The 26,428-nt window shown below is 39.0% G+C and overlaps 1 protein-coding gene across 2 annotated transcripts in view; it reads left to right on the forward strand.

The window, feature by feature from the left end:
• Window positions 1–2,551: 2,551 nt before the first annotated feature.
• The window catches only part of LOC100644164, a 61,930-nt gene continuing 38,053 nt past the window's right edge, over window positions 2,552–26,428 (forward strand). For both annotated transcript variants that reach the window (XM_048404219.1, XM_048404220.1), the window contains exon 1: window positions 2,552–2,971. In XM_048404219.1, the coding sequence (XP_048260176.1) occupies window positions 2,851–2,971 (121 nt within the window). In that variant the 5' untranslated portion in view covers window positions 2,552–2,850. The remainder of the gene's footprint in view (window positions 2,972–26,428) is intronic.

Below are 26,428 nucleotides of genomic sequence, written 5' to 3' on the forward strand. Positions count from 1 at the left end.
GAAGGACAAATTAAACAAAGGAACAGAAACGGATTGTCGACTCGAACATTCGGCGATAAATTTTCGAAATTTGGAAGCTTCCCGAGCAACCAATTTCTTTCACTCGTGGAGTGCATATTGTTAGCACTTAGAAGCGCGTCGTGTCTTTGCGAAGGAGACGGAGAAAGATCATCGACGTTGAGCATCGTACGCGAAGGTGGGTGCAGATAAGCAGAGAAGGGACACAGGCTGGGGAACGAGGAGTCGAGGGAGAGAAGAAAAACGAAAAGCAGGAAGAGGCGAGGGTACCGTAGTGAGAGGCGGAGGATCCTGACCATACGGAGGAGGGCAGAGTGCGTTTGACCGTCCGCTGGACGAGGAGGAAGCGACCCGAGGATGATAAGAAAAAGAAAAGGATCGGAGGTGAACAAAAGGTGGCGGTCAGAGAGGTGAGTAAGTGCATCATATCCGGGAGAGAAGGTACGAAATAAATTCGGCAACGATGCTTGCTTATTGATGAAGAAAATTCAGCAAGGTACAAGGCTCGTGCATCTTAAGAATTTGATAGATCAATATCATTCGTTAAATTTTGATATATCGTTAATTAACAATCGCATTAAAGAATATACTTGCTATAAAATACGTATATTGGATGCGAGGAAGATTTAAAACGAAGATATTAAATACCTTTATTAAATATATACTTTGTTATTGGCCATTATGAATAATTAGAATTGAAATCGTGTCATTTTTCTAATTGAGTTGAAATTTTGGAATAAGTTCATGGAAACGTAAACTTGACATTTGGGGCAGATTAAGAACATCCTTTGGTCCACCCAGGAAATTTTTTAATGTACGAATTATTTAAAAAAAATATGGTAAACGTAGAGACCATGGTAGCTTCCAAAAGAATATGGCTAATTCGTGGCACACGAAACGACCTTTATATTATCCATATTTTATTAGAATTTAAGTCTACATAAAGAAGCAGCGCTAAAGTGGTTAATTAGAGGAAAATGGCAATTTAACGTATGTTAACTTTCTGATTTTACTCGTTTAATCCAGTACCAATTTCCGGCAACAATCGTGAGTCAACGATAGTCCATGTGACACTGAACCTGTTAAGAGCCACGCTTGAATAAACCATCTTGTCATAAATTCTCTCTCTTTCTCTGTTTAATCAGTCATATTTTTCAAATATCGTTTTATCTAAAGTACGATCTACGAACAATCTCAACTTTCTCTTGTAAGCTCAAGAACTTGACTTGATCAGGTTTGAAATACAATTGTGTGGTTCACATCGGGATACAAGGTTGATGTAAAATAAAGGTCGCGAAACACGAGTTCCCAGGGAAAATGAATTGCAGTAAAGTTTAGTCAGTCTAATACGTTCTCTACTAACGTTATATACTTCAATGATAGATGAACATTGTTCGAGTAAATCACATCTGATTAATAATGAAACAAATGAACATACAATTGACGTGTTCGATGTTCGTTTACACAAAAGCAAATCTCAGACAGTTATCATTTCTAAAGAAAGTATATTGTCGTATATTGTCAGAAAGTACAAGTAGCAAAACACGATCTGTGGCGAAAGTTCTGTTCCAGATATTAATTCGCTAGACATTAATCGCGCTACCTGAATTCCGTTACTCGAAAGCAATTTACTAGTGCAAACCTGTTGGTTACGTGATTTGAAATATTATTCTTTCAATTTTCCACGTTTCTCCTTAGTAGTCAAGTTCACTTAACGCATTGTTGATTGATCACGAGTAGACTCGTGTATTCGTGTACAAAATGTAAAACAAAATGATGACCAGCCACGAGCGAGATAGTGTTTTCACGAACGAAGTTAAATTGTTAGTTTTTTTTTTTTTCATAAAATAGCCGGTGGCGCGCGTTAGATTTTGCATAAAATAGCCGGCGGCACGTGTTAGTTTCAGCACAAACCAGCAACGTTGTTAACCCTCAGTCACTCGAATATAGTAACTTGGCTGACACAGACGAAGCTTCAGAACCATGAGGAAGAAAGCGCTAGGCCGATCCAAACGGAGAAGATTCCCAAAGGAGCCAACCTGAGAACACGAAGGACTGAAAAAATTGACACGCTACTCAAATCCAAAACGCTAATTACTCGAAGCTCGGCAAAAAGCGTATCCACGGATGGAGGAAAAGGGTACGTACGGAAAGAAGAAGAAAAAAATTCGAAGAGGCGATTCTGAGAGGAGATCAGAAAAGAAGAAATGGAACGACGGATCGTTCCTTGGGATACACGCGGACAAGGAAGAAAGGAGTACAGAAACTCCTTGGTCTGAGAGGAAACGAGTATCTTGGTTCAACGGAAGAAGAAGAAGAAGAGGAAGAAGAAGAAGAAGAAGAAGAAGAAGAAGAAGAAGAAGAAGAAGAAGAAGAAGAAGAAGAAGAAGAAGAGGAAGAAGAAGAGGAAGAAGAAGAAGAAGAAGAGAAGGAAGAACAAGAGGAAAGAAGGGAGCCAAGGTAAAAGGGAGACGTGCGAGAGAGGCGAGGGGACGAGGTCTGGGTTGGGTAAGGTGAGGGCTTCTACGGGTGAGTACCACTCACTTCATTGACTCGTGCGTACGCCCGCACGTCTGTCAGTCCATCCTCACTCACTCGATCCTCGCCTGGTCTCGTAGCCGCTCTACAGAGGCCAGTTCTCTCCTCCTTCGAGAGTTGCACGCTTATCTCATCCACGTCCTCGTCCTCGTCGTGGTGTACGACTTCAGGTAAAGTCGAGGTCGATCAGTAGTCCAGTCAATAACGTGCTTCCCTGCGTTTGCTCGGTTTCGACCGATCGACATCGAATCGTAGTATCGTGGAAATCGTTGAAAAGTCTACTTTCGTGGGTGGATGTCGACCAGCAGAAAGAACAGGATGAGCCTGGCCAGCCTGAGAGCAATCCTCGCCTTCCTGCTGCTTTTCATGCTTCACACCTCATGGGCCAGGGCCAAACCTCAGCAGATCAAACCTGGTGAGTAGCTTCTATTTTTCTTTTTCTTTTTTTTCTTCTAAATTAGTCTTGGTTAAAGTTACTAAAGACAGTCTTATTATCGGTGAACTTTTACAAGTTACAAGCAGCGGAAATTTAATAGCGTTAATAAATCGTTTTGCGTAAGATTAATCGAACGAGTGTTCGTTTTTTCGATTAGTTTTATTTAAGGTTGTTAGGGAATCGTAGTAATTTTATCGATGAAATTGTAGAACTCGCGCGTTACAGCTTTATCGCCATCCATTAATTATCTTTGTATAACATAGTGGCAAGTTTGATAACGAAGGAAATACGATCGTCTTTCTCCATGCAAAATATAGAATCTATCATTTTTAAAATATTGAAAAATGGAAGAGTGCTTTTATGTTCTTAATGAATATAACAAAAAGTTACTACTTTTATTACATTTCTTCCATTACATTCTTCACAAATCCTATCGAAATCCTAAGCGGAATGTCCTTTTTCTAATTGTATCCAGAAAACAAAATTGATGGAACTTAGATTTCCAAGTAACTCGATTGTCGTATAAAATTCGGTTGTATTCGAACCGAACACTCCACTCAACATACGATAAGCAAAGAACGCTTCTCGGATATCAACTTCGTTCCATTTTGGCGAACCGTACTTTGCCGCGTCGAGGGATTGATTAAAACGCGGCTGATCTGTAACGAGGGAAGTAATACTTCCTCGTACGCGTAGCCCGTTCATTACGGTTCAGAGTTTATCGCTGGCGATCAGACCGGCGAAAAAGAGAAAGAGCAGAAGAGGGGCGAAGAATAACGAAACGCTATTGTTGGCCGCTGTATCGATCGATTCTCAGAGAAAGAAAGTCTCTCTAATCGGCGTATCATCGGCAAATGTCAGAAATGAAAGCACGCGTGTATACGCGTTTTCCCACGTCGTTCGTCGTGGGAGCACTCGAAACACGCCATTGTTCGATACATGGATCGTTCGTTGCGCAATTCTTGCGGATCAGGGTTAACGTACCGACACGATTACGTTACCAGAATCCATCCGCAGGACGATCGATCGATCATATACGTCATGATCGGTCGTGTTCCGGATTTTTTTCAGGTTCGGACATGATCCGTTTGTCCTCTTCGGTGCGAGGACCGACTACCTGGCCAGATAGGGTGATCCAGTTGTTCTTCGTATCTAATCTGGCGAACGGAAGTTCCTTCGTACGATAGAGATTATTTTGTGCGCTTTGGAACTAAAGGCTCCCGAGAGATTACGTTGGAACACAAAAGTATTTGGGCATTTATCATAAAACACTTTTATGTCTATATCGTATGTGTCATATAAAATTTTTTTTGAAATTTGGTTAGCGTCGTAACGATACACCACTGTCATGATTACATTGACAAAATTTAGAACCAATTTGAAAATGTATATAAAAGTTACGAGCTATTTATTGCGAAAATTAGTATGTTCAAGTACTCGTACTAGTTTCTCGATGGTATTTTTTAAACACACGATAGCAAAGTTTCGATCTGCAGTTGGAACTGACGATTCTTTTCCCTTGTACTTGAAATTTTAATACGTGAAATCAAGCGTTACTTCCGGGAAACGAACGATCGTTCGACCGTTATCTCCAGAAACTGTTTCGTATCAATTAAAAGCTTCGCTTTTAAAGCTGGAAAGAGCGAACTGGTTAATTAATGGAAATGTATTTAGACCGATTCGCGTGGTCGATGCAAATTACGCGATTTCCTTCTTTTCTCTTTTCTATCATCAAATCGAGAACCGAACGCGCGTTACTCGATCTCAGGTAGAACTTTACGATCGTTTCTCGTTTACTTCTCCAACTTTCGATCCTCGGCTAACGATCCAGGCGAATCGTCGTTTGAATGTTCAACTAAGGGCACCGTGTGCAGTTAAGCGTCGCGAATGTCCAAGAATAGTTGGCTCAACGATAGGACCAAGTCAGGAGGCCAACAGGAGTTTACGTACCTTAGCAGACCGCACGCTTTCGGCGTTATACGGCCGCTGTAAATGTCTAAGAACTTTAGCTGTTTCGCTCGTGTCGCGTTCGTCCCCTTCCGGGACGCGGAATTATTGTCTCGCAACGAGCCTCGCGTTCGCGCCCGCGCGTCTCAAACTTCTGCGGAAATATATTATTTCAAGACGCGCTGTATGCTCTAGAAAGCGTTATGTCTTCTGGTGCATTCAGGACTCTGTTGGCTCGCCGCAATGGAATATCCAGAACAACGAGGGAATTTTGTAAATTATCGAGCCAAATTATTGTTATTCGGTGGATGTTGATATGGTGACTGATTTTAAGAGAAATTTGCTAAATATTCGCTATGGTATTTGAGATTTTTCCAATTTTTCCACGTTTTTGATAAATGCTATCAGTAGCCAGAGTTCCCGAATTTAATAATTTCATTTCCCTTAGTACTGTCGCTCATATAACGATGGTATCTTGAGAGCATTTAGCAAAAGAATCTACGTTTAACTATCTAACGAAACGATCTACTATCGCATCAAATACTCCACGTTCCATCGTCTCCGAGCTGATGCATATCGGTTCCTGAAACGCTGCAACGTCGAATCCGACAGCTGTCCATCCTGTTCCATCGTACAACACCTATCTATTTGTACCATCGCAAGAAGCCACAAACATCGCAAGACCTTTCATTCCTCTAATTCCCTCGAAACGTCCCTCCACAACAATTTCCACCATATATTTCCGTCTATGTTCGTCGAAACCTTAAAATTTGTCCTACCCATCGCTCCAGGTGGATGGACAAAAGTATACAAATTTAAGACTGACTCTTATCAGTCAAATTTAAACTCGTTTCATTTTTCTAATATTTACAAAACAAACATTGCGTCCTATCTTTTTAAATAAACTTGCTTCGTGAAATAATTGTATCGTTATCTCGTGCTGTTTAATATCATTTCCAGTACACGCGTTACAGAATCTTTTATTTCCGTAATCGTCGACTTCAGCTCTATTTCCGTAACAGTCGCTTCTATGATATTACTCTTACGGAAAATTGTCGTATGATTTTCAAAATCGATATCACGTTTATTTGTACGATCGACCCTTCCGCTAATTATTCTACAAATATTTTGTCCTAAAACGATCCAGCCATCGGAACGCGAGCATCAACAAACTCGAAGACATATTTTCCATCCAACTGTGAACCACGTTTTTTCTTCCTCTTTTTCTTTTTGTTTTTTAGCCGTCACTCATCACGCACGAAATCCGCGCGTCATTCACGGTACTCGTCCACTCGATCTTTCGCGAGATTTCACCGGTTTTTCTCCGACGTCCATTATCTCTCGCGACGTCCTCTCTTTTCCCCTCTCCCCTACCTCTCTCTCTCTCTTTCTCTCTCCCCTTTCCTCGTGAATCCGCCCTTACTCGAATTCGATCTCGTATGTCCCGTTCCCTCGACGATCGGCTAAGTGATTCTCTTCTGTTCCTATCCGAACGATCGGCCGATTCTTGGCGAATGAATCTTACATGGTACGTCCGAATCAGGCCTCGATCTATATATCATTCTCGCTGTAAAACTGTACCAGATCTTCCCAGTCCTCTCCTCTCCTCTCCTACTCCTCGTCTCTTCCTATTTTAAAATGATTCCGTGCCAACTGCCGGATACGCTGCCGTCCACCGATATGGAACTATCCCGGTTTATTGGAGGTGGCGTATGCAGCCAAACATCTGGCTCGCGCGAGATATATCGTCGAATCCAGCGAAGATTCCGCCGGATGTTTCACACCGGTTAGTTTTTAACTTGGTTGGCCAGGCTGTCATTGATTCTGAGATTGAGATCTTACGAACACGAAATTCTCAATTGGGATAGATACACACGCTACCAGCCATAAGAATATCAGCACTTTTATTCGGGGACTTGTTTATTTATTGAAAAAGTTGAAGAAATTTTAGTCCGTTGAAATGGAAAAATGAAATGGAAGGTTCCCGATAAGAAAATTAGGAAATACCAACGAAATGAAAGTATGTTTTTCTAATGTGTGTTTTTATTTGCTCGTACGTTCCTTCTTCTTTCTTTTTTCGCATATTTGTTCTTATACACGTGTTCTTTTGTTGCTTGATATGTTCGTTTCTTTTGTTCATTCGCACAGTTATTCTTCTTACGTCTGTCGTTTTACTCGTTTATATATTCTTTGTATATAAGTCTTCTTACGTTTTGTAGGATTATTAACATAACAGTTGATTAATAATCATCGAGATATGCGTTTTTCGGTAGATTTATTAACGGAGCGCGTAAATCTATGCAAACGAGGATTTCAGCTTTTAAAGTCGAGTTTCTCCACTCGGATCGGTCTCGGTTCAGCAGTTTTCTTCATCCGCTGACATCCTTCATGCAAGTGGCCAAAGTTTTAATAGAAAAGACGTCGTGAGATAAATTATATCGACTTACGTTTAGGATAATTAGGAGAGGAAGGTCGTGTATCGTGGCTGATGCTCGCCTCCGTTATTCATTGATCTTAGCTTTTCCATCAATCTTCCTTTCGATTTGTATGCTCTATTTAGCCTCAATGGTACATACTTGCAACGTGGCTGTCAGGTTTTGGCTTTATGAGACGTCAAATTGAAATTCTTCTCCTACTTTTCCGCTTCCAATATCTTCAATTTAATTTTTATCGTTATTTTGGTCTCCCACATTAAGAGCAGCAACATTTTCATTCGGCTCTCTTAAACCTGAAAATTTACTTTCACCTTTTCCATACGAATTAATCAAAAGCACGATTAATAGACATTTTGTATCACTTCAAACATACGAAAATACTCTCGATTTTTTGAAATTAAAAAAATTGCAAAGGAAGCTATTTACCAGCAAAGCTGATAATTTTTACCAATTTTCTCTGACCGGTCGTTTTGACTATATCGAGATTTTTAAATATGAAATAAATTCATCCCCAATCGCGAAACATCCTTCTTATCGAAAACAAAGTAAATGTCTCACGAATAACAAGGATATTCTCTCGAATATCTCGGAACAAAATCGACATCCTTAGACTACGATGAACAGAGAATTTTCGAGTTGGCCAAGCCCGGATAGACAACGTCGAAAACGAGCTTTCTAGCTTAATTAACGCGCCCGCGGGACTCTCCTTGTTACGGTTCTTCGTCCTGATAGAGCCACTTCTGACCCGTAATGCAGCCAAGCTGGACGACGCTTCTTGCGTCCCGATGCCACTCCGCAAAGTCTGTCGCATAATATAACGCGTTCGAACGAAGTTCGCCGTCGTCTCGATTTTACTCGACCCGGTTTTTCTACCCTCGAATCGGCACTCGACCTCGATGAACTGTCTCCCTTTGCTGGTTCCACGGGGAACAAGAGTCCTCAGGAAATAGCTTGGTCGAGCTTTTGCACGTAAATACCGTCGCGATGACGATAAGAAACGCGACTGTCGGGTTAACTTGGCGCTAACTTGATGGCAGAGATTTTGGTTAAAAGCAGGAAAGTTTTGAGAGGGAGAATTAAGTAAAGAAAGTAACGTCGGAGCAGAAGAAAGGCGATTCGCTGTTTTCTCCAGTTCTACGTTTCCTTATGTTTATTCTCGTTTGTCCTGGGTCCAAGATTCCTTGGTGATAAATTTTTTTCTATTCTGAAGTTTCTCCTGAGCAAATGTATTTAACTCGCGAGGATAGAATTCGATATTCTGTTCATATATTTTTTCTTACTCCCGTCAACATAAATTTAATTGATCGGGTTTTATCTGACCTATAACGTAGAATTGTAGTTTTATGTGTACATTATATAGACAGAATAATAGCAAAAATTCGAAAAGCATATTTAACATCAATTATTTAGTTCCTTTACAATATGTGGAGTCAAAGTTTTTGGTGAAACCGCATCGAAAACCGCAAGAACAATTTTCGTTCTTAACTCTCGACATCCTTTTCCTGTGTTTCGTTCGTGTATCGTCCACGCATTCCATGAAAACGCAGGTGGGGAGACAGGAAGGGGAATAAATGGCGTCCTTGGTCCCCTTGTAACGACCAATTAATACACTTTCGAACGGGTTTTAACCGTGGTTAATAGTTTGAAAGGTATTCTTTTCACTTTCCGCGGCCGTCATGGTCGTCTTTGACATTGCGATCGGCCACGGATGGAATGGAAATGTTCATTTTCATAAAATAAAAGTGGCGTGGCCGGTTTCGCAGCTGCACACGAGGGCAAATATTGAATAGGAGACGGAGGCCTCTGATCTTTCCGCGGTTCTCTGTATCGATTCCATTTATGCCAGATTAACTTTTAATCGAACATACTGGTCGCGTCCTTCTTACGCCATTTCGATTCTGTCATCTTGCCAGCTTTTGGCGAGCTTCCACGTTGCTTCATTGTTAACTCGTCTAACCGGAATTAATCTTCGAAACTTAATTGAAACGAAGTAAATTATAAACGCGACTCTCCGTGTGAAGTGCTGCATCGGTTGCTTTCGAACGATTTTCTAAATTCAATCGCTTATTTGCGTCTCGACGAATTTTGTATATTTGTTGTAACTTTGATCTTAGGAATTTTGAAGTAATTTATAGTAAAATTTTGTTACTTTAATGATTTATTTATCTATACGCGCGAAAATAGATACATTATACGAGTTTCAATGATTTAATACGTTTAAACTTTGATCAGCAGATACATTCCAAATTTCAACATTTATATTTAATTCAAATTAATATATTTAAGCTTCCATCGATGTTTACATATTCTTAATTTATGATGGAAACTCAGTTCTACGTGTAATTTTTACCAGAGCATCCCTTGATTCGTTTACACTGCGGTATACCGGTAAGTCCATTCGCGAACTTTTAATTATTACATTTAATGTTTTGAAATGCTGCTTGCGACCTAATTTGAACCAAACTTTGACCAAAGTTGCTGATTATTTTAATTCCTCAATTAACACCGAAATCAATATATACTCTAAGAATTCCTGCCGATCGAATTCCCGATTTTTCAATTCAACACGTTCGATTTTATTTATAACTTCTCGAGTCTCGAACATCGTCAATCTTGCGTCCAACCTTCGAATAAAATCAACTGTGAAAATCACAAAGCAAATGCCGTTCCAGCGGCATTTGCCACTCTATATCGACCGTACAAATAGCGAATCGCCTGAAAAAAAAACAAAGAAGAAAAAAAGAGACGAATAAAGAAAGAAAGAAGGAGGGAAAGTCGTAGCGAGCGTGTTACAGCGGTAGGTCGACGATTTCCTGGTGCTCCATGGTCACCCGGTATATACGCGTACACGCTACTGCGTCCAGGCTAATTACCCGTACCGAGAACACATAATAATGCCAGCTAGTGGAGGGCCGGCCTGGAAAAACTAGTACAAAGTATCCGTCGTGTCTCTCTGTGTTCACGGCTAAGCTGCACGTCGTAATCGTGAATGAGCTCGGTTCTTGTCGCTCCTCTGACTAAATGCCAGCTGATGGTCGGATGGCATGTTTACCTCCGCGATCGGCTGAGAATCTTGCCCTGCTTTTTCTTACGTGTACACTCATCCTTTCTTTCCAGATATCGTCGTGTAGATGCTTGGTCTTTTAATCGGCAGACTTCGATAAAGAATTTGATAGGTAGGGAAGATAGATTAGGTACAGTCATCGTGACGCATGATTTCGTCGATCAAATCTATCGACAAGGACGATGAACTCGTAAAATGGGATCAAGTTTTTGTCAATTTTAATTGATTATTACGAAACGTCAAAGTATTATCCTTTTAAATTATACCTTTCGTAATGTGGTTAGAGAAGGCACAACTAAAATTTTAATCGATTAAATTTTGTCAATGATTTTGATCGCGATTAACTTCACTCGAGTATTTCCTCCTGTTTTGTACTCAAACCTCCGCACCGTCCAATTTCCTAAATTTCCTGATATCAATAAAAATTTGTAATTTACTCCTCCGGATTGGATTTGTCAACGAAATTTTTACATTGGACAAACGAGAACGAAGAAAAATTATCCTCCGGCTTTGTTCGATGTTTCATTTTTCTTGAGGTTGAGGTTGACCGATCGAAGAACGAGTGGATGAATTTGTAATAGAAAAGTATATTGAAATAATTAAAGGTATAAGTATAATGATAAGTATAAGTTTATGATTCAGATCCTTACTCTCTAAGTGTTACAATAAAATGTATGATGATAGGGAGCACGTTCATATATTTATAGCAAAAGGACATTACCAAAAAATTTAAGCTTATAGCTTGGGCTAGAGGCTACAGGGAACATAAATAGCAATCTGTTTATTAGTTCTTTTGTTCCTAAATCCTGCAACCCAAAACATAATGCATACTCAAGGGTACAATAATATGCACCGCTCCTTATTTAGGATATTTCTGCGTAATAGCAGTGTCCAGGTCACGGATATACATAAATAAAGATGTAGAGTTTTTCTTGAAGTAGTTACTTCGATAATTTTTATCGTTGAATTTATTAAATAAACTTTAGTAGACTTGATTATTATATTTGGCAAAAAATCTGTCGAGGCTACGGCCGATTACGATTAAAAAGAGGATTGCGCTGGTAATTTCAGAAGCGATTTACAGAAACGATCGATCGTGACAAAAGCACACACGATGTACGTCGAGAACGTTGGACAAGTCTCGTTTAGTGATTCATAAAGCTTTGATCATGTTAATTGCGCACGATCGAATGGCCCTGGACCGGAGGCCGTTTACGTGACAAGTTAGGCGTTTCGACGTTGAAAATTAATTCAGGACAGGGGACGGTTCAATCCCGCTGCCGTCCAGAATACATTTAATTATAAATTTGCCGGCGCGTGTGACGGCCGCTCCGATATATTGATAATTAATATAATAATTAATACCGGCGGAACATATTACGAATTTTAGCGAATCGCATAATCGCATGTAGCCGCGAGACGTGCCAGTGTATTCGTTTTCTCAGCAGCGATTATTCCATTCTGAACAATTTTGGTCGGATCTGTTACTGATTTATTTCCTAATACAAATGTAATTTCATCATTTTAATAATTTTTGGATATGTTCTGCGCTAATAAGTGATCGTGTCATTCCTTAGAGAAAAATTCTTAAGTAATTTCTATGCTTAAAGAAAGCTGGGACATTAAAAAGTTGGGATATTACGTAGGATTACTCGAACGATACCTCGCAATTAATTATATTGATACAAATTTGCATAAATACCAATCGGCAGTCTATTATTTATCAAAAAACTAGAATCGATCGCTTCTCGGAGATACGTGTTTTGTATTAGTAATCGTATTTCGGCGATATCGATCATTAATTCTCGCCATCGAAACCACTTAAAACCTGCCCTCAATTCGATTACTCAAACTTCGTACTAACTTAAGAAACATTCGAATCGATTTCTACTCTGTTCGACGATTAATCGTTTTTCCCTTCCTTTTCTTCCTTTCTGTTCAAAAAACGCCAAAGCCATTACTTTTCGCCAGCCTTTCTCTAATTCGACAAATCGGTATCGATAATAATTTAGTTGGAGGGCTTTAGCTTGTATTTGGAATAGTAGGTATTTATTTTATATCGTGAATATGACAGTATACGTAATTAGCTGTATTTTAGCGTAATTAACACGTTTATTGTGAACAACATCGTAAATCCACGTCCACGTACATACAAATATTCGTAATTCTACATGTATATACGTACAAGTGTAGAAATTATATGTATGATACACGTTTGAATATGTAGGTAACGGAAAATCCTCCTGTAATTCAATAAATCACTCGCAATATCAATATACAGTCCTCCATAACATAGAAAGTCGTCGCAACAATAATTCAGCTCCTGGTTCAGGTATCCATAGACGATCAAAGAATAAGAGTAAGCACGAAGGAAATATGACTGGTGACATCGACGGGAAATTCGAACGTGTTCTATGAAAATTCGTAAAGCGAACGCTCGTTCATACCTGATCGGACTTTGGATCGATCGAATCGTGAAACCGATCGTTTTTCTCCTTGTTTTCGCGCGAATCTCTCTCTTTTGCCGCAATGTAGCATGTAAAGTTGAAGCAGTCTAACCGATCTAATTAGTGCGATGTATACTAAAGCGGCGAGCGGCTTCTTTAAAATTCGTTCGAAGAACGTGAAAACGCAGGCGGACTATTTATAAATCTGTCGGGTTTCATCGAAGACGGCCGCGATTAAAATGCCGTCGAGCTCGTTGACGAATCGGTCGGCGAATCAATTAAATCGGTTCGCCTTCTTGGCGTATGACAATGATCGAATCGCACCATTCTTCCTCTTCTTCATCTCTCATGGATTGGAAATTTATTTATCCTGTTCTAGTGGTTTCAAGCGTTTAACGATTAAATAACGAGTGACCTTTTATTTTTAATTATTTCGATCGCATATTGTTTCCATCCTATCACAGCTTACGTGATTTCGAATCTGTTCTTCCTCAATAATCTTTCCCTATAACTATAGATCAATTATTTACTTTCAATTAACAATTCGTTAATTGTGCAAACACGATTACTTCTGTGTATAAAAGCGATTACTCTAATCTTCTTATTTCTCTTCTCTTCGTAATATATTACGCAAACGTATAAATTCCAAGACACGGTAAACACTCATTCGATTACGAGCAGCATTCGCAACGTGGTCTTCAACGTGATTCGATCGGCTCTAACAACGTACTTTAGATCAAAGAATTTCACTGAATCCGCGATAAAGTCGATGGCGACTTAATTATCCATCTTCGATTAGTCGCTCCTCCTAGGCCAGAACAACCACCGCGAAAGATCGAATAAGAAAGTGTTCTTATTCATCGTTCGTTGGATTTCTGTTTCGCTCAAAGACGAAGCTAAGTGTCTCGTTCGACTGGTCAAAGAAATCGACTCTGGCTTCGGGTGATTAAAAAATTGGTACAATTGCGATTATTGCGACCGTTTGTTTCCTTTCGACGTTCTTGCCTCGGTTCGGTGAAGAGCTTCTTCGTGGCTGTACAAGACTCTGTTAAGAACGTTTAGGAAAAGATTTGCATTGCGTTTAATTGCGAGTCACTCTTACGATCGTCAAAGGACCGATTCCACTCGGTCGATTCCTTGAAAATTAGTTGCTCGTGGAGGAAGCCTTTGTTCTGCTCGAGAGTTTCGCTATTTAGACAAGCACTTAGCTTACTGACACGATTCTCAATGCCTTTTCGAAAGCTAAAAATTGCAAGTATCGCGCATGTTTCAGTTCTATTTGCACGTTTAAAACGATCGCTGCGCTAATAGCGTCAATTTCTCTTAAAAAGGACAAAGAAATTGGAAACACTGGACATGCTGGAGTTAAATTTAACCAAGGAAAATATTTCAGTCGTTAAAAACGTTCGTGTCTTGGAAAATAAAAAAGAATGGACGCATTGAAAATCTTAGGTCCTTGTCTAATACCAGAAGCGGTTGCTTCGTTAAAAATTGCAAGATTGAAAATTAAAACAGTAGAAATGGAAGATCTTAAAGCTCTTCTTTACACGCTCAAAATAGTTGCTTCCATTAAGAATGTGATATATTACGAAGGATGCTATTTCAAGATCCTTTATCAAGGCAGCTAATTAGCAAATATAGAGATGCTGGCGAATTTCGAAATCGAGATTCAGAGGACGGAATGAAGTCATAACCGTTGTTGGCCGGCATGAAATTGCACGCACGCGAGAAGGTAGTTCGTGTGCAACATGCAAACGACTTTCTTCGTCGGAAGTTAACTAGGCGTTAATTTGGTATTCACGAAACGTGGCTCGGCGAGCACACCTCGGTATGAAGGATCTGTCTACACTGGGTCACTGTTGTCCTTCTCGATTTTCTAATCCTTTCAAATCAGAGAATCATTCCGGAATATTCCAATTCCTCAAGCTATTCCTCTATCCAATTTATATCTTCCTTTTTAATAAAAATTTCGATATTATTTATACCGTATGTTTCATATGAGAGTACTTTAATCTCAATAAAAGTAAAAGTTAATTTCATGAAAAGTGTCCTACATATTTGTAATATTCAAATTCAAGACAAAAAGTCTAAGATTAGCTGCTATTAAAAATACACTCTTAAATTACTTGACTGCTTTCTCGTATAATTACACGCGTTACACTGCCGCCCATAAACCTACCAGAATCCTAACATCAAACGTTAGTTCCGCTAAAACAGGTTTTCAATAAAATCTTCGAAACGTACGCTATAGTTTAATTTTCTTCGCAACAAGCGTTAACTTCATTTCGCGAGTACGACGTCCATTTGTGCTTATTCTAACTATACTAAGCGTGGTTTGTGTACGATAATAGCGATATCCTTTAGAGGATATAAACAAATCTCTCCAGAGAATATAAAAAAGTTATAAAAAGTTTAGAGATATTCGGGAGGAAACACGATCACAGTGGAACTGTTATCCAAACGTTCGCGAAAGTCGTGGGACCAGTTTCGTCGAAAGCGACGCCGCGCCGGCATACTCGAACGAGAGGAGAGGATCTCGAGCCTGGGCAGCCGGCGAGGTATATTACGTAACATTTCTGCCGATCAAACGATCCAACTGTCCGTCCGTGAGCGGAATTCTTGCTTGCTCGGCGGCGAGGTGGTTACACACTTGGTGAATAGTCACGAGATGTTCACCGTATGGCGGTCGTATAATTTCAAAGACCTTAAGGCTGACCTGAGTCAACAAGAACAAGGGGCAACCAAGTGGGGAACGTGGGAAGCGAAGTGTGGACAGAGAAACTGGCGGACGCGTTTGAAATATTCCGCGATGATCTGCCGGTTCCGATCCACCAATTTGTAGTTTTCTATTCGTGAAAATTATGCTCCGTTAAGTCATTGACACCGTTTTCTTTTAACACCACTTTCGATCGTCAATTTTGGGACGATTTGCAATTTCAACGATGGTCGTACTCTGTTCTTTCGTCAAATGATGTTACAAATTGTTTATTATATCGGCAATTGTTTATCGGTATAAGCGTTGGCATAGGCTAAGTTTCTCTGGCAAGATACAAGTCCTGTATAAAAATGATTCTCTGTTTAGTGTTTTTTATATTTGCAATGTGTCAAGGGTTAGAAGCTGTTATCGTTTGGTATATTAGGTTTTCGGAAAAGTGTCCTTCTTTTACAGACACATCTTTCACAACGATGTATCTTTATACAAACATGAAACCTAATCTGTCGAACATTGTGATCTTTATTTTGATAGAACAAAATGGATCATAGGTAATTCGATAGAATAATATAAAAAGGAAAATTTGTATCCATTATTTCCTTATAAAACGAAAGAAGCTTGTCGGACGACCTAATATATATATATATAAAACTATTATTGATTTTTCTATAATACATTCAATTCTATATTCAAAATTTTCTTCTATCCGCTGTTATTAAAAGAAAGATGTCTCGGACGATTATTAACTGGAAAGATTCCTGACTTTTATAAGCGGTGGCAGCAAGAATTCTTAATTCCCGTTATCTTATTCAACGGTATCATTTCATACACGCATTTGGTCCGCGATTTCGATGAAAACGCGCCTCTCTGGCGTTTTTCGTCGGGGCATATAATATTCCGCAACTTGCGTACACGCGTGTGCAATGGTCTCTGCAAAATAATTCGAGAAAGCGCGGTTTGCATAAAGGATAGGCGGATCGTGTTTGCCCGCAAACATCGGGCGAAATACTTGATTTCCCTTTACCCTTTAAACAAACCGCTTCTCCTCTCCCGTTATTCTGATTTCTCATTCGTAGCGAATCTTCCGCAAACGGCGGGTGGCGGGGAAAGAAAATCAAACGCGGGACCAACCGCAGTAACAACAACGGCGAAGAAATCTGATCGATATTCGATAAAACGCGAGATTCGCTCTCGCCGGTTATGCCCGGGGTTGAACGATTGTTCCACAGCCCCTTCTTTTCGCTTTCGATTCTTCTGATCCTAGCGAGGCCGCGAGGAATATTTACTCGCGGTAAGGAAAACGCCTCGAACCATTTCCTCTCGCTTCCTTCTCGTGTAATCTTCTTCTCAGTCAGCAATCGCGCCGGTTACCTTAAGGATTTTACGGCTCGTTTTAGTCGACTTCCCGTTTCGGAAACTTGATATCGTGATATGGAATCGAATGTCTGTTTTACACTGTGAATATAGGGATAGATAATTGGTTGGATTTTAGCATATTCCAATTTTGCGAATGAAGTTTTTAATACAAAGATTAGATCACCAGAGGGTACATGTTTGATGGTTTTCTTGATGTAAGAAGAAAGAATCTGTTAGGCTGAAGGATGTAAGTCCTTTAAAAATAGTCGTTAAGTTCTATATTTGTATAAAAGAATAGTATAAAACCGACTCTTAGCAAAATTCCAGTTTAACAGCGACTATATAAAAAAACACCAAGTATCTGTGTATGGTTCTCAGCTCTTAATGCCAATTATCACGTATGCCGTAATCGCGGAGAAGTTCAAACGTGACCACAACACGCCGAGTTAATCTACCGAAATCTTCAATTTGAAATTGAACAGGCGAAACGTGTCTCTAAAAGCCGAAAACTAACAAAGAGAAGCTTTAATTACCTCGACGGAGAGAAAATATTTTTCCTCTAATTACCTGCTAATGAACATATGTACCTGTGCTAGCATCAGCGAAACGCGCCAGTTGAACCACTTAATTTTCTTCCCTGTATATCTGGTATTCATCGCGCTAAAGAACTATACAATTTCCTAAAATTTGGATTAAAATTAAAATTACGTGAAAATTAATTGTATATCAGGTAGAGAACGGAATAAAGACTCGCGCGTATCGCGTAGACTATTATAAAGCGTAAAGGAACGACAAGCTGTTTCCGAGTCGTTGGACGCTTTGTTCAGCCCCCTTGAAAGCCGTCAGTGGAACTGGACGCTTTAATTCCTGCCGGCAGCGGGACCACGCTGTAAATTAAGTTCGAGCGCAACGATTTCTCTTCAACAACAAATCACCACCATCTTTTGAATTACTACAATGGAAGGTGGCCATAATTTTCGGGCTGCTGGATGGGACTCGCGAGGCCAAAGTTCCTTCCGTTCCAACTTCAGCCCACCTCTTCCTCCATCCTTGTGTACACATACATGAACGCACGCACATACATGTACGCGTACACGTACACGTACATACACATGGTACGATAACGAACGATCGTCGATCGAAGCTGTTGCTGAAGTTTAAAGTTACTTCTTGTACATCTGTGTAACTTGGACCGAGCTTTTTATACTACGTTTCTTAATGTTTCTTTTCTTTACGTTTATTTCTAGTTTGGTTTGTACTTTTCGTTTTAATTGCGTGTCGAGTTTCAAATTGTTAGGAGGTCGATACTATTACGGGATTGGCCGGATCGAAAAGTAGCACAGTATCGTGTACATAGTTGAAAAGGTAATTGGACACTCGAGGAAAGTTCCAGTTTCGATGGCTTTTGCGTAACAATGTTCGGTACGCTTTTCTATCATTTTCCTATGTAGCAGTTAATGATACAGATGAAACGCGCTATATCTTCAAGAACATATTATTCCTTCATTCTCTTTCTTTCCATTTCTTTCCCTTTTTTTTTTAGCAATGCCAGCTTTAAAAATAAATATCTGCAGAAATTTTATGGAATACAGAGGAAGAATATTTTCTGAAAATAATAGTAACACTGTATGGCACTCGACGGCAAGTATGTCGGCTTCGACGAAACGGTACTTTCAATAACCCTTTGTGTTCCATTGGCGCCGTCACAGTCATGAAAATTGTTTCTCGTACTGCTTTCACCAATAAAAAGGGAAGAAGAATACTATGCGAACAAATTTATAAATATTTTTGGCCTTCTTCTTTTCGAAAGAGAAACCTTTGGTTTCAAAAAGTTACACTGTAAAAGTGTACCTAGTTCGTTGGTCGAGCGCGCAACAAAATTATTTTCAAGCACAAAGGCTTAATAAAGCTACTCCGATGGGAAACGAAAGCATATTTATTCCAAGCAAGGGAAACAGACATTTCATCATTTTTCCGCTTCACTTTCCTTCTTTTGCACAGCGTTTTATCATTTTATCAAATTTCATTTAAATTATCGGAAATTTGCAAAGAAAGATCTGCATACTGTCACCGATATGAACTGATTTTCGTTCGCTCTTCGACTCTTAATCCGAAGGGTCACCGACCTTGTACAGTCTCGAAGGGAAACCGTTCTGCCCGTACGCGGAGCGATAACCACGCGAATTGAATCGCGTTAGTGGTCGCGGCAGGCATAAAACGCCTAATTATTCCGGCATGAATTATTCAGTTTACAAATCAGTCAGCTGTCTAGCGGGGTCGAAGGTAGCGACGAGTTCAACGCGCCACCAGTCACGTCCGTTTGAAATTTGGTGTAGACGGAGCTATCCGAAATATCGAATAACCGATCCGCTTTGATGGATAATGCAAAAACGCTCTATTTCAATGATATATTTTGTTCAGAGCAAGTGGAAAATCTTTGATACTTTCGGAATCCTAAAGAATTATTTTCAATCGTAAATTTCATACTCTAGATGCACGCGTACTCGTTAAGGTTTCAGAAATCTGGTTACCCTTATGATTTGTAGGAAAGATATTCCAAGTTCAAGAATCCTAAAGTGATTGTTCTAATGCTTAAAAATTTCCTATGGAATTTTGGGATGGATCTAAGAAACGCGGAGATGGATAGTTAAAATTTGAGGGAATTTCAGAATTTCGCAAAGGGAATTGCATTTAACGCTTTGGTAGATATTTTGCTGGAGAAAATGTCTAAAACTTTCGTTTCCAATTCTTTAACATCCGCAACGCCTTCCTCAACTTGTAACGTCTCTCGCAATTTAAAATCCTCGATTCGTTTACAAACCGAGTGAATTATTTCGAATCACCGAATGATGTAAAAATTACGGAAGAAGAAATTTTCAAACAGCAGCGTGACTAGTCGAAGGCCATCCGGTTGTAAGGAAAGCCGACATTGGTCACGGCCCGTTACATCAACTTCGCTAAAATTAACGCACGCTTTCTGCTCGTTTCTTCCTCTCTTCGCTCTATGTTCCTCTTTTTATTCCCCTCTCGCCTTTTTTTTCTTTATTTTTAATAAACGAACACGTTGGCGCGGTACCTGTCGCGTCGTAACATCGTTGATAAAGATATATCGTGTTAGACAGCGAGACGACAGTGACACGTAGCCAGCGCAAAGATGAAAATATTGGGCGAAGCTTTATTGACACGCCGGACAGAGAAGGTACGAGCGCGTTGATGCCCGTGCACAGCTTCCGGCCGCGCTTCCATTGATACGTAGGACGCACTTTGTTTCCGGCCGGTTTCCAACGGGCTTTTTTCATCGGTAAAGCGTTTGCGCGATACCTTTAATAGGTAACTGCCTCGTACGCTGTGAAATGTTCCGTTCAACGCTCGTCGATGGGATTATCACCGATCTTTTTGTTCCTCCTATATTGGATTCTGTCTAGTTCTGTTTTATTTTCTTCTTTCTTTTTCGTTTTGTATAACATGGTTCGCGAAATGAGCGAAGAAAATAGAAAGCGTTTGATGGGGGAGAGATTTTTAATAATTTTCGGATAGGAGGAGGCAAATTGTTTTTTGCCTCATTCTGCATATTTCGTATTATACGAAACAACTAGGGCAACAAATTCATTTTGATATAACAGAGAATAATATTCATTTCGTTTTATCTATAGACCATAAGATCGTCAAATTTGTTAAACGAGCATTAGTAGCATTAGTACGCATAAAGTTTCTTAAGAAGACCACGGATTTTTCCTTGCACGTGCAATTACGTACGCGAGAGGGTCGCGTAGATAAGCGAAAGTGGAGGATTAAATTCCGCGACAAGCCAACGCGAATCGTGAGTTCCCACAATGTCCGGCGGTGAGTTTCGCGGCGATTCCCGGAAACGATTATTTGATCGATTAATTCACGTGGATGTTGGTTCGGCGAGGACCCATTGAGCGGCGCGTTAACGTCGACACGCACACACCTTTCCTTCGAGAGGGCCGTCCAGGTGTGCAGGTGAAGCCGATGCCGCGGGGTCACTCATTTATCATTGCATAAGATTCAGAACCTGTTCCGGTCCATTCATCGCCCGGTTGCTCGTATATACCTTCGAAAGTGACTCGTGAGACAGGCTACGAAAGTTGTAGCCGTGTACGTGTCTCATTGGCGTAGAATTTCGTTTAAAATTTCGCTTCGTTTAAGATTTTATTCGTTTCTTCCTGCGAATTTCTCATCGATGATTTCATTGGATCTAGCAACGAAGAATCTTGCCCGGCGTATTCACGGAATACAATGTTAATCTTTCTTTCATTTCTTTTTATTTTGGCGAGATTTTACGAAAAACGTTGGAATGAGATCGAAATCGTTCGAATTCGATAGGACTGCGTGAGAAAGTTTCAGTTATTATACAAAATTGAGAAATATGGTAGAGATAAGTAAAATTATGTCAATTACCAATTCTATAAACTTTTTTCTTATAACGCGAGATGGATTTCCAGTTAAAAAAAAAAAAACAGTTACTTTCCTCGTGTATCAATTTTCAACTTCAGAAGGTTTCATCCATTGCTTCGTATTATACTTTCAATCGAAAATATGTTTTCCCCAATCGCGTGATAGATAGTTTCTTTTTTATTTTTATTTTTTTTTTTAATCAAACATCACAGATTGCAATTTTAATGGACATTTTCTATCAATCATCTACTGCCGCATCTATTCTATTTCTGTTTTATACTCTAAATTACTTTTTTTCTACTATCATATACCTTCTTTCAAGCCGAAAAAGCTTTTTCTTTCGACCACAAACCAAGTTTTACCTGAAATAACATTTTTCTTTATCACATATCCATTTTTATCCTTAGAAACTTTTTCCTTCCATTACACATTGCTTCTCGCACAAGCTACCCTTTATATAATGCTTTATATCAATTTTTTAACTTAAACTACTTTTTGCTGCTGTCGTGCATCACCTTTCAGTTTTAGAACCTTCTTCTTACATCTATTTATGTGAAATTTTAATTCACAGACATTTTCCCTCGTCGCATATCGACGTCTATTTTCGAAAACTTCTGCCTCTCGTCGCACATTGACTTTCTTCTTCTACCACGTGTAATCGCGTGTCAATTTTCAATTTCAAAACCTCTTACATTCAATGACTCGTTAGTTTTCCAATGCTACCTTCTACGCTTTGTATCAATTTTCTACCCTAAATTACCGTTTCTTGCCATCATCTTACAATTCCACAGCAACAATTCCGAGACGAATTATTTTCGAGCAATAGGTCATCGCTATGAAACAAATTTCTTATTAGAAGCTTCTTTGAGATAAAAATTTAACCATATTAATTTATTGAATCTTAAGCGAAAACCTTATTACACAGTGGCAAATAACAAGCAAGAGAGTTTTTAATGATTTAAAAGCAGCCTGTGAAATAAAATTGAAACGCGAAATCACTAATACCAACCATTCTCCGATATTTCTTTCAACGGTAGAAAATCGGCAATAAAACGTCATATGTATTCCTCTCAAACGTGAAAAATTATTTAGCGATGAAAAACAGTACTTATTCACGCAAATTATTCAAAATACAATACGAGCGTTTCCGAACAATTATAATTTATCATCCCCTACCAATTATTATCCTTTTACCTTCAACGGAAAACCTACAAATACAACCACGCATGACACAACAATTTCTGATCGAGTCTCGATATTTCAAGCAAGGGAAACAAAAACATACAATTTACACGTGGAAAATATTCAGCGAGGTGTGGGATATTACACAACGATACAGGAACATGGGTACAAACAAACATGTTTCACCGAGAGATCGATGGTTCGTGCGGCTTGGCCGATTTTCCAGCGGGTTTCGTTCGCGCGATTTAGGAATCTTGGTTTGCGTATACGCGTTAATTCGAGCCGATCGCTGGTCCCGGATCGTTGCCTATCTAAAAGCCTCGGTTCCGCGGTTTCGGAAGCCGTCCGTGTAATTGCCGCTCAAGCAGGGATCATTGCGATTACCATAGTTTTCCAATAAACTAATACGCGGTCGCGTATTACGAAATATTTTCCGCGGTCGGACAGTGCGGTTGCGATAAGCGCGAGCAACGTTAACGAACAACGATCGATACCGGAAAACCAGACGAGAGTTTACCTTGAAATCGATAAGAATCGAGAATTCAATCGAATTGATACTAGAATCGAGATTAATTATTATCTTGGATCAAGCTAGCTTTTTTTCAGAGAATAGATCAGCTGTGAGATATTCAAAAGCCACCAGGTGATCAATTTCATTGTTTGCAAATTTCTCAATTTCATTACACGGGTACAGATTAATATTTAATTTCTAAACACATATATACAGATGAGTTACCTCCACAAGTTCATTTACTACAAGGAAGTGGCGTATAATAACAGTAAATGGCAAAGTCAATTTAGATAATAATGTTGGTAACGTTACTTTTCTCTATCTTTCAATTTACAGGGTTAAACGTTATAACTCCTGAACGGTTCACACGGCGTGCTGAAAATCATAGTGGTGTAAGTGAATATAGCGTTAGTCGATGCTTGGTTTTAACTCGATTTTTCTAATCGCGTCGGAAAATTTCGACGTTGAAAATTATCGAGAGTTATTCCCAGGATGTGTTTCATCGTGAATGAGAAACTGGTTGCGATCATAATAGTTCCCACTCGAGAACGATAATGTGTGATAAAATGTGATCCAGCGGTTTACAGATATTAATATCCCATAAAAAAGGGGGGGGGGAATTGGAATTTTTCATGGAACGAGTATTCGTGAGATTCTCAGAACGAATTTTATTATCGTGAATTATTATCTAAGCTAATGTCTGATTAATTCAGAAATGCCTGCTAGTTTCCCCATATTTATCGTGCGAATTTATAAATGATTAACACGTTTATCATGAAAATTTATAAGCGATTATTTTAATACAACACAGAGCTGACGATCGCAGCGAGAAAAAGTCTTGAATCGATTTCAAACATTTCCTTTATGACTATACACGTACTTCGTTTAACTCTCTTGAGAACTAATAACCCTGTTCCTTCATTTACACGCCAATTTTATTTTTGTAGGATATTTTTGATTGAAAGAAAGCCATTTGTAGAACGTCTTTGAGATTGAGGAAATTAGAATGTAAAATAGGGAAGAAAACATAAGAAGGATAAAGATGATAATATCCGAAGGAAATTGTTGGGAAAGTATATCTCAGAGTTACGTCCCTTTTAATTTGTTATTAATAATGGCACGTTCGTTTTTTAATTAGAATTTTATCGCCGTTAATTCAGCCTATGAAGCATCGACTGATGATTGAAATTTTCATTATCTCCGATCTCAGCTATTTAAAATGGGCGGAACAAGTCAACCGGGCTTCCATTTAAGAAATTGCCCTTCGGTTCTAAGGCAGCTGCCAACAACTAGTTATCAATATATTTCAGCTTCGGAAATGAAAAACTCGTGCTTCGATTTAAACGATGTACAAGTTTTTGTAAAAAGATTTCTAAAAGTATGGCGTTCTTTGTTTAGGTCTCATTTCTTTCGGTATGTTCGTTAAATTACAAATTTGTAAAATAAACTATCAAATACCTTCGTGAGTCATTGTATATTTCCATTAAAAATCATCCTCGTGAATCAAAATCAAATTCTCTTTCGAGATGAAAAAAACAAAATAAGAACGATAAACACGGTAAAGGAGAAGTTTGAAGGAAGATTGTGAAAAACATTTCGAAACGTAATTCCGCCCCATACTCGAATGATAGAAGACTTCGTCGAAATCATATCTCTGTTATGTTCCACGGAATAAAGATTCGTAGTTACGTCTCGTTTTTTCTTTATTCTGCCCAAGGGGACACGAGAAGCGATTGGCAGAGCTGAAATCGAAACCATCCAAGCGTGCAAGACAGTATCGTCGATTTCGCGAATTAAATCGACCACCATCCAGCTCGCGATTCTCCGAAGAAGCAAAAAAAAAACCTGATCCTTCCTTTTAATCTATGTCGTCTTTTCGTTTCAAATAATTTCACGTGGCTTCTGATCAAAGAACGAGCGTACAGCGACTGAAGTATTTGAAAACCTAGTATAAAAAAACTTTGTCAAAAAATGGTAAAAACTAAGTTAGAAAAGTAATATCTTCTTTTCTACTTATACCTAAATTTTTTAATCGAAAGTTAGAAAAATAACAGAACAACATTGCTAAAACATACGTCTACGAAGCAATTGCAATTTTTCAACTACGGATTTTCAATATAGATCACCCTTCAAAAAATCAGTAACTAATATTTTTTTTATCCTCTCAAAGCAAGAGCGAATACCTTTTTTCACGCATGTTCCAATTTTTTTAATCAAACATTTAAAAACTACCGAAATACAAGCCAGAAATGAATATACTTTTTCTATGCGTGTTCAAACTTTCTGATAAAAAATTTAAAAAAACTATCGAAAAGCAATTGAAAAAAATACGTTTCTGAATTAATCACAATTTTTCTCGACGTATTGTATTATCCTAGCAAAAAGCCAACAATACCATTACCAGCGTGGTCATCGAACGCAAAGCTGAATTGGCCAACCACGGAAGAAGTACCATTTTCCATATCTCTTTCTCTCCCTCTTGTTCTCCAGACAGGAAACGGTCCCGTTATCCCTAAAGCGCGCTTCTCGTATTTATCCGGCTTGATTAAGGGGCGCGTCACAGTCTGCGCAACAATGGACGATTTGTCAGTGTCCGAGTAGCGTTTTACCTCGCCAATATTTCGGATCGGCCGTCCTACGTGCCAATTTCCTTTCTATTTCTTGCAAGCTTCTAACAACCCCCTTTTCCACATCACGCCTTCATTGATGGCGTTCCACGCGTTTTTTGATTACTCTTCGTGACGATAATGGCACTGCTAATAATTAGACTGCGGATTTTATGCAATTTTATGCAATTTACGAAAAATTTCAAAGTATACAAATGCAAAGAACGCATATGGGTAATACATGGAAATACATAAAATATTCAAAGTAGACTACTCCTTATAATTTTTCTGATTAACAAATGTCTTAATCGAGTTAACGATAAAACACTATGAAGAAGAAAAACGAACCAGTCGTCACTTAGTGTCATTGACTGTTGAACCATATATCATTTTGAGTCAGGTTATTTAATTAATTTTATGAAAGTTAATTTTAATTTTCATTTTCTACTGTACGCGTTAAAAAATGATACGGCGAATGATATGGCGTAGTACGTGAGGGTATAAATTAAGAACGAAATAATCTGACCCAAAGATTTAAACAAAATTGTTATAATCGTTAATGATTCAGCGACACCAATCGACGGTTAATAACGATAAAATTTCTAATAAAATTTCGGTATATGCGTTTAATTTATCCGATCGATGATAAACGTTCGTGATCAGATTTTGCGATAATTTTAACGCGAATTTTCACTAGCTGAAAGAGAGAAAGAGAGATATGGACTATCTGGCAGATATCGGCGCCAATATGAAATT

The sequence above is a fragment of the Bombus terrestris genome, chromosome 3 (assembly GCF_910591885.1).
Source record: "Bombus terrestris chromosome 3, iyBomTerr1.2, whole genome shotgun sequence".
Lineage (NCBI taxonomy): Eukaryota > Metazoa > Arthropoda > Insecta > Hymenoptera > Apidae > Bombus > Bombus terrestris.